The sequence below is a fragment of the Fukomys damarensis genome, unplaced genomic scaffold (genome assembly GCF_012274545.1).
Source record: "Fukomys damarensis isolate Sample0158 unplaced genomic scaffold, DMR_v1.0_HiC HiC_scaffold_1, whole genome shotgun sequence".
Taxonomy (NCBI): domain Eukaryota; kingdom Metazoa; phylum Chordata; class Mammalia; order Rodentia; family Bathyergidae; genus Fukomys; species Fukomys damarensis.
The window spans coordinates 24,615,810-24,624,038 of record NW_022900913.1 but is presented as its reverse complement, the minus strand read 5'-3'; the positions used below and the strand labels follow the sequence as shown (position 1 = coordinate 24,624,038).

The following is an 8,229-nucleotide window of genomic DNA, read 5'->3' as shown; positions in this document are numbered from 1 at the left end:
AAAAAAAAAAAAAAAAGAATACTTGGTTGGAGCACCCTAGCAGCCAGGTGCTGGTGACGTCTTACATCATAAGGACAAGAAAGTCCAACTGTGTCACACTCTGAGGCCTGCAGGAAATCCACCACGTGAAGACCACTTAATCTATCCCTCACTATACTTGTTACTTTTTATTTCATGTGAAAAGAAATCTTAGCAAATTAATCCTTTAAGGGCTGGGGATGTAGCTCAGTGGCACCATGCCAGCCTGGCAAGTGCAAGGTCTTGATCCCGATTCTGGGGGAAAAGAATTAACCATTTAAAAAGAGCAAAATACAGGACGGATAGTAAGACGTAGGGAGATAGAGACTGAAAACAAAACAAAACAAAAACCCTAAGATGAGTCACGTGCATGCATCAACTCCCCATAAAAATGTAATCAATACGTATTAGAGACACGTACTAGTAAAAAATAAAAACTGACATAAAATGAACCATTAAAAAAAGTGTCTGGGGTGGGGGATTTGGCTCAGTGGTTCCACTGCTTGCTTCGAAAGCACAAGGGCCTGAGTTCGATCCCCAGTACCAAAACAAAAAGGAAAAGTGTCTGCAGAAAAGAGCTTACCTTGCCTTTTTCCTTGTACAGCCCAATGATGGAGATAACAGATGGCCGGATGAGTCTCCAAGGAGACTCCACGTGAGTTGTGCTTAGGGAGCGGGTGGACTTTCTCGCGATGTGGTATTCCTAAACACCAGCACACGGTGAGATCAGCAGTACTTATTTTCATTTATCTTGTTGTGGGCTCTGGCATACAGATACACTCGGACTTTGGAAGTCTCAGTTGTCTTCCGTGTTTTACAGTGATTTCCCTTTGACCCATCTCTGGTCTAGTGGCTTAAAGAAAGTTTACTACTGGGCCAGGGATTTAGCTCAGTGGCACTGTGCCTGACTCGCAAGCACAAGGTCCTGAGTTTGATCCCCAGTGCCGCAAAAAGAACAAAAACAAAAACAAGAAGAAAGTTTACTACCTATACCTACTAGAGGAAGAGTCCCTACTGCAACCGACTTCCATGCATCCCCCAGAAAGAACTGTCTGGAGACCGCGAAGCAGTTGTATTGCTCTTTCCCTCACCACATTCTGCAGATCCTGCTGCTGGAATGGAGTCAGGAACCAGAAACCAAGAGGTCTCAAAGATATGGGATGACCACCCTGTGGCTGGGTTTTCCTTGGAAATTACCCCAGATCCCTACCCCACCCTAAATTCACAATCATAGTCACAACGTATCCCACCATTTAAAGCTTCATTTTACTTATTCAAAAACTCAGCAAGGCCTTGTTTCTTATAAAATACAAACCACAAACCCACAAAACTATTATTCCACATAAAATATCCCACTGAGAGATGACGGCCTCTTCAGCTCTAATCCCTCACATTTGGAAAATAAAATATTTTCCCATAAGCCACACTTTCCCTTCTTGGCACCCAGCAGTGCAAATCTCAATTCCCTTTTCATGTCCTTCCTGTAAAATATCCTGGTGTGTTTGACGGGTACGCTGTTTGTAATAAACAAGAGATTAAGTGACAATTACTAACGCACTCCCATAATCTAGCTCCTTGTTATCCTTCTTAGAGTGATGTCATCAATGATGCAGATATTCTAGCACAAGCCAAGTGGTTTTTTTTTTTTTTTTCATGTCTACTGTGAGAGAAGACACATGACAAAATGGTTTTTACCTTTAACTCCTGCCTGCTACGTTCAAATGTAGAGATGAGATGTCCCCAGTGGCATTTCTGTGTCCTGGCAGCTTAGAACAATTATACTGTGCAGTTTTACAGCATATCTGCCAGCAATGTGGGCCTCACAGACGTGGTCTCATTAAATAAATGATGTGGGCTTGGCGAGGTTACTACCCTTTTACTAAAACCACCACAGAGATGCCAGACCCAGCCCAAGGTTTCCAACTCTCGAATACAGAGGTTCGCGTGTGACCTCCTGGGGAAACTCTTTCTCTGGTCAACAATCTTCAACATTATCTTAATCTCCCTTTTAGGACCACTGAGGATCTAAAGGCCTGCATGCTTCCCAGGTCTGAATTTCAGTGGTTTCGCTGATTTTCCAGACTTATGCTGTCTAATATGGTAGCCATTTGCCACTAGTGGCTGTCTCTATTTAAACTGAGATGGATTAAAACTGCACTGCTTAGTCTCACTAGCCACTTTCAAAAGGCTCAGCAGAAACATGGCTACTATCTCGGGCAGCACAGCTGAAAAACACTTCCATCAGGGCAGAAAGCATCACTGGCTTCTCTATTCTAAGCAGTACTTTTTAGTGGGGAGAGAGAATAGGAAAAAAGAAAGGTGAATCCAGGAAGAAAAAGGAGGAGGCAAGAAAATAAGCAGATGGAAATGGGGCAGTTTGAAGAGGGAAAATTCTTTTCTGAAACACTACACTAGCATGAGCTTCCTGGTTCCTGGAGGCTACGTTAGGAACAGATGTTTCTGGGCTACATATATGGTCAGGTTTCCTCTGCGGGTCAGTTGAGAAATCATCACGTCCACACTAGATCTTCGGCTGTGGCGGAAGTAAACCCTCTCATCTTTCATACGCAGTAAAGCAGCCTTTCAGGGTGGCTCTCCTACCATTCTTTGGTCTTCCCTTGTCTCTGCAGGTCCAACTGGATGATTCTGAGCTGGCGATAGACGTGGTTGTCTCTAGTCAGGGGTCTGGGCGACTTTTAACAGATCCCATGCAATTCTTTCTGCTTTTTCTTGGTGCCTTATCCTCCCTGAGCTATCTTTGGGTGAACCCAATACCCAACCCTGTTTGATCAGCAGCTGCCTTTGAAACACAGGCACTTTTTCCTTCTGGTCAGGTAAAGAGCAACCAACAGAAGCAAGACACAATACTTGATCCTGATGCGAAGTCAACCACGTTCATGCACTTTTCTGGTATTTCACCTTGAGCAAAACATTTAAACTTCTTTGAGATTCAGCTGTTCGATCGGCAAAAATGTCATAACATGCCAAAGTTAAGGGCCCAATCCAGATAACCTGACCCAAGACCTTCAGAACTAACTCTTCCATCTACAAGTCTCCAGGGACTTCTGGGTGTCACTGATGCCTCACCCTCTTCCTCCAGCTCTGTTTCACTGTAGGCCCAGGGACAGGATGCCAATGGTTTCCTCTTAGCCTTATGGCTGATGGCACCAGGACTCAAAAACCCATACACTTCCTATAAACTAAGTCTGCCTCAGCTTAGTGGAGGTTTCGAGGGGCTCGGGGACAGTATGATGGAGAGGAGGTTGCGCTCTGAGAGGAACAGGCTCTGGAATATGAAGCCACTGACTTCATCACTCCTCTTTATGGTCCCTCTGGACCCTGGCTGCTTGAGTAGTAACCGTGTAACAGGTAGGACCAAGGCGTGTCACAGGCATGCCTGTGCACACCACCCATACCGGCTTGATGCTGACACATGACACTACCGTTAAATAAGCATGGTTGACCACAGACTGTGAGACGCCATTGTTTCCTGGCAGTTACAAGCAACTCTCAGCTCCAAAATGCACAGTAGGAAGGGGATCAAGACGTGAAGATCCAACGGGAGCTTTATTTTCCCCTACTTTTTTCAACTAGTAGGTTCATTCCCTTTCTAGTCCGTCTGGATAGACTCCCTCTCTCTACCATCTCTCTAGCTCTAAATACTTGTGGTCCACAGAGAGGGACAGAGCTTAACACAAAAGCCCTTGCTGGTATCTGAAGCAGGGGTGGGTGAGGAGCAAAGCCAGGAGACCCAGGGATGGAAACATGAGCTTCTGTCCGTAACCAAGCAACTGTGCCTGGAAGCCAGCAAGAGGTGCCACAGCCCTGGACTGACCTGTCCTGTCCCAGAAGAGTCCAGAAGTTGAGGAAGAGAGTGCTTCCGGCCATCTCGGGAGACCTCCAACATCCTGATTCGAGGGTCTCCATTGCGCACCATCAGCTCATTATACTCTTCGACGGACTCTAGTCGGTGGACACCTCCTTGAAAAAAGAGGAGGGGAAAATGTGCCTTGATATGGGGCGAGAAGAATCTTAACAGCATCCACAGGTGTAAACTGGCTGCATTGATACACACACCCATAGTTCCAGAGGGCCTGGCATCCAAGACACCTACAGCAGCAAGCTCACAGTGTCCCACCACCGAGTTCTGCATAAGACCATTGTGTGTTGAGGCCATCAGTGCCTGGTTATGAAGAAACTGCCAGTTTTTGAAGTGGCCAACTGGCCAAGGGGCAACAAATATATCTGATCCAAGTCAGATGTAGGTGGGGTGAAATAAACAATAGTGAGCCATAAACAACAGTGGGAAGGCTATCAGCAGTGAGGGAGGAGTCACACTCGGGTTGGGCAGATGCCTTTTTTCCAGTGTAGAGTAACGACGAATGGATAAAGAAAATGTGCTGTTTATACACAATGGAGTATTACTTTGCAATAAAGAAGGATAAATGGATGACATATAGGAAAATGGATGTACCTTGAGACCATAACGTTAGTGAAGTAAATCACACACAAAAGCTTAAATGTCACATGGTTTCTCTCATATGAGAAACCTAAAATATATATACAGAGCAAAATAAAAGCAAGATAATAGCATGTAGGGAAAGGGGATCAAGGAGGAGGAAAAGGAAATGAGAAAGTGAAATAAGATGTGTTAGGTACCTGCACCAACTCCACACAAGAAATGCAAACATTATGCACTGCAGACATGTGCTCATAAAATATTTTTAAAATAATACAAGGGAATAAGAAACTTTCACACAGAATATAAAACTTACAGAAAGGTGCATAAATGTGAAGCACTCAAGTCACTCGGATTCCACAAAATGAATGTGCTACTAACCCCATATCCAGATCAAGAAACAGAGCATTAAGCAGAACTCCCCAAGCTCCCGTCCAGGGGTGTCCACCATCCTCACTTTAAGCATCCTACATTGCTTTTGTTATCTTCAAACTTTACACGGATCAATGAATAGCAGATGCACATTGTTTTTGACATCCAGCTCCTTGTTTTAACATCTGTGAAATTCAACCGTGTTGCTTGAGTACCAAGAGCTCGCTCACTCCCATTCTGTGTAGTACGTCACCATATACTGTAGCACCATTTATCCATTCGGTTGGCAGTGGACATCTGGTTTATTTCCAGTTTTAGATCTAGAATGAAGGCCAGCAAACACGTGCGGTACAAGCCTAGTAACTCGCACATGCTAGGCAAGCGCTGTAACACTGAGCTACCATCCACCCCTACAAACTTGCTTCACACGTTTTCGGCTTTGTGGGCCATGAACTGTTTTTGTGTCTTCTTCTGCCCTTTTCTTCCCTCCCTCTTCCTCCTTTTTTTTTATAGCTTCCTGAAAATGTGGGAAGCCTTTCTGGCTTGTAGGCCACACAAATATAGCTGTGGGCTGCAGAATGCAGTGTTACCGAATCTTCTTATATACACGTCATTTGTCAGAAACACCTAGGTGTGGAGGTGCTGAACACAGACATCTATCTCTCTACCTTCGCCAGTGATGTCTCACCAGCACACACCCTTCTCCACATCCTCCTAACGCTCGGCAATGCCAGTCTTCAATGTTAGCTATTCTGGGAGCACAGGATGGGATCTCACTGTAGTTTTTCACTTGCCTTTCACTGTTTTTTTTCCTTTTCTTTCCCTTCCTTTTTCTTTTCTTGCTCTCCCTTCCTTTTCTTCTCTCTCCTGCCTCCCCCCACCCCCGTCTCTCTCTCTTTCCTTCCTTTTCTCACCTTTCTTTCCTTTGTACTGGGATGGAACTCAGGACCTCACGCTTGCCGGGCAAGGGGTGACTAATTTCTTTTTTTGTTTTTGTTCTTTTTTTTTTGGACCTAGGGATTGAACTCAGGTCCTTGTGCTTGCGAGGCAGGCACCAAAACACTGAGCTAAATCCCAGCCCTTAAGCTTCTTCTTTTTTTTTTTTTTTTTGGTTTTTTGAGACAGGGTCTCACTCTATAGTTGTGACTGACCTGGAACTCACTATGTAGCCCAGGCTGGTCTCAAACTCACAGCGATCCTCCTGCCTCAGCCTCCCAAGTGCTGGGATTACAGGCATGAGCCACCATGCCCAGCTAACGGATGACTAATTTCTGATGACAAGTTTTTTTTTCATTGGCTGTTTTTTTTTTGTAAGGTATCTGTTCAAGTCTTCTGCCTACTGTTTTATTAGATTTCTGTCATTTTCTTCATAATTTCTGGAGTTTTAATTTATTTGTAATATTTTAGGTTACAAATCCTTTGTGGAAACCATGTATTACAAATATCTTCCCCATCTGTACCTTACTATTTCCCTGTGTTAATGATATTTTTTGATGAACAAAATTTCATGGCTTTAATGTTGTACAATGCAGCCAGGTATAGCTTAACAACAGGATATGTTTTGAGAAATGTGCTGTGAGGCAATTCTGTGGATGTGTTGGCAAAACAGGGTCCTTACTTAGACTAAGGTGCCTATGATGTCACTAGGTGATACTCATAAGGGACCACAGTTTCATGTGACCTATTTTTGAGTGAAACATCATTATGTAGTGCCTGAGTAAATATCATTTTTTAAACTTAGTGGTTAATAGTTTTGTTTCCTATTTATTCTTGGTAGTAACAATTTTTGAAGATAGCATATAATATAAACTGCATATTGATAATGGTATCCGGAAAAAATTTAAAAGACCTTAATTTTAAGTGATGGATCAATTACATGTGAATATAGCAATAATCACATTTAAAATATATATATTTTATATGTTTGCAAATCTCTATATAAACACAGGATGTTTGGAATATTGAGTTCTCCTACCCTATGTGATAATTCACTGATGACTAAAAATTTTAATCTATCTAAAAATTTCTTTAAAAGTTTATGGAATAAAACAAGACAATTTTTTTTTTTTTTTTTTGGTACCAGAGATCAAACTTGGGACCTTGCACTTGCAAGGTTGGCAGCGGAATCACTGAGCTAAAGCCCCCGCCCTATTTTGAACTTTTTTTTTTTTTTTTTTTTTTTTTTTGGTACCTGGGATTGAACTCAGGACCTTGTGGTTGCCAGGCAGGCACAGTGCCACCGAGCTACAACCCCGGCCCAATTCTGTATTTTCATGAGGGTTTTTTTTTTTGTACCGGGGATCGAACTTGGGTCCTTGTGTTTGCAAGGCAGGCGCTGGAACCACTGAGCTAAATCCTTGGCCAACTCTGTACTTTTAAAAAGAATATATTGATGAATTTTTCACAGCAATGAAAAGTTAGAAGAGTGCTGACACAGTTATAATGGCTATCACTAAAGGCGTGGCTTTTCAAAAGCTAAATATTAACTTCGTGAAGCAGGTTTTTAAAATGTGAAACTCCTTTGCAACTAAGGAAAATTTGCAGTTGAAAAGATTATAACTCTAAGAGATGAACATAGATGAGTCAAAAATACCAAAGTAAAGAGGAATCCTGCTAGCAAAAAAGAAGGTAATAAGTAAGGAAAACCAAGGTTACAGTATCAGAAAAATCGTCTGGAAGATGACAGACCACATTTCAGTCTCTTTGGAGCCAGACCAGGCAAAGCCCTAGTAGAAATGATGGGAACCTCTTTACAGACACTCTTTAATAACTCATGACTTAATAATTCATGACGAGATTAATCTTTCTCGGCGTGCTTACTCATCTGAGCAAGACTTATTCAAAGAAAATTCCTTCTGAGCTGGCAGTGAAGGACTTGTCATCAGAGAGAAACCACACACGGTAGCACCCACAGATAACACAATGATACGTGAATGTCAGGATGACTCATTTAAAGAAAATGTGCAACAGACATCCAGGTTTACAGGATAAATGAGGCGCTGATCACATGAAAGTCTCGTGTGTATAAACCTTCAGAATGAACATATTTCACAGAACTGAAGCAAGGCCCAATTCCTTAAGCTCTTTAATATGTCTCTGGATTATTTTTGTGGTCTTATCTCCCACTGCAGGCTCTATGGATTTGCTGTATCCTGATGACTGTCAAAGGAAAGGATTTGTCCTTCCCTTCCCAAACTGGGGAATTTAAAAATCATGTTTTGTCCAACTTTGCCTGCACTATCATCTCCTACCCCCAAATTCTGTGTTTTTTCCCCCAGTAACCCTGACAAGCTCTGGTGGAGTCGCTACTGCTGACAGATTACATTGAATCTTTCAAATGGCTGAGGAGCTAAAAAAAAAAAAAAAAAAAAAAAAAAAAA

General features: G+C 42.6%; 1 protein-coding gene across 3 annotated transcripts in view; it reads right to left on the bottom strand.

Annotated features, from left to right (window-relative positions):
• The window catches only part of Pdzd2 (PDZ domain containing 2), a 248,168-nt gene that overhangs the window by 46,432 nt on the left and 193,507 nt on the right, over positions 1-8,229 (bottom strand). For all 3 annotated transcript variants that reach the window (XM_010605415.3, XM_019204726.2, XM_033758241.1), the window contains exons 7-8: positions 3,854-3,999; positions 602-721 (exon numbers count right to left, since the gene is read on the bottom strand). In XM_010605415.3, the coding sequence (XP_010603717.1) occupies positions 602-721; positions 3,854-3,999 (266 nt within the window). The remainder of the gene's footprint in view (positions 1-601; positions 722-3,853; positions 4,000-8,229) is intronic.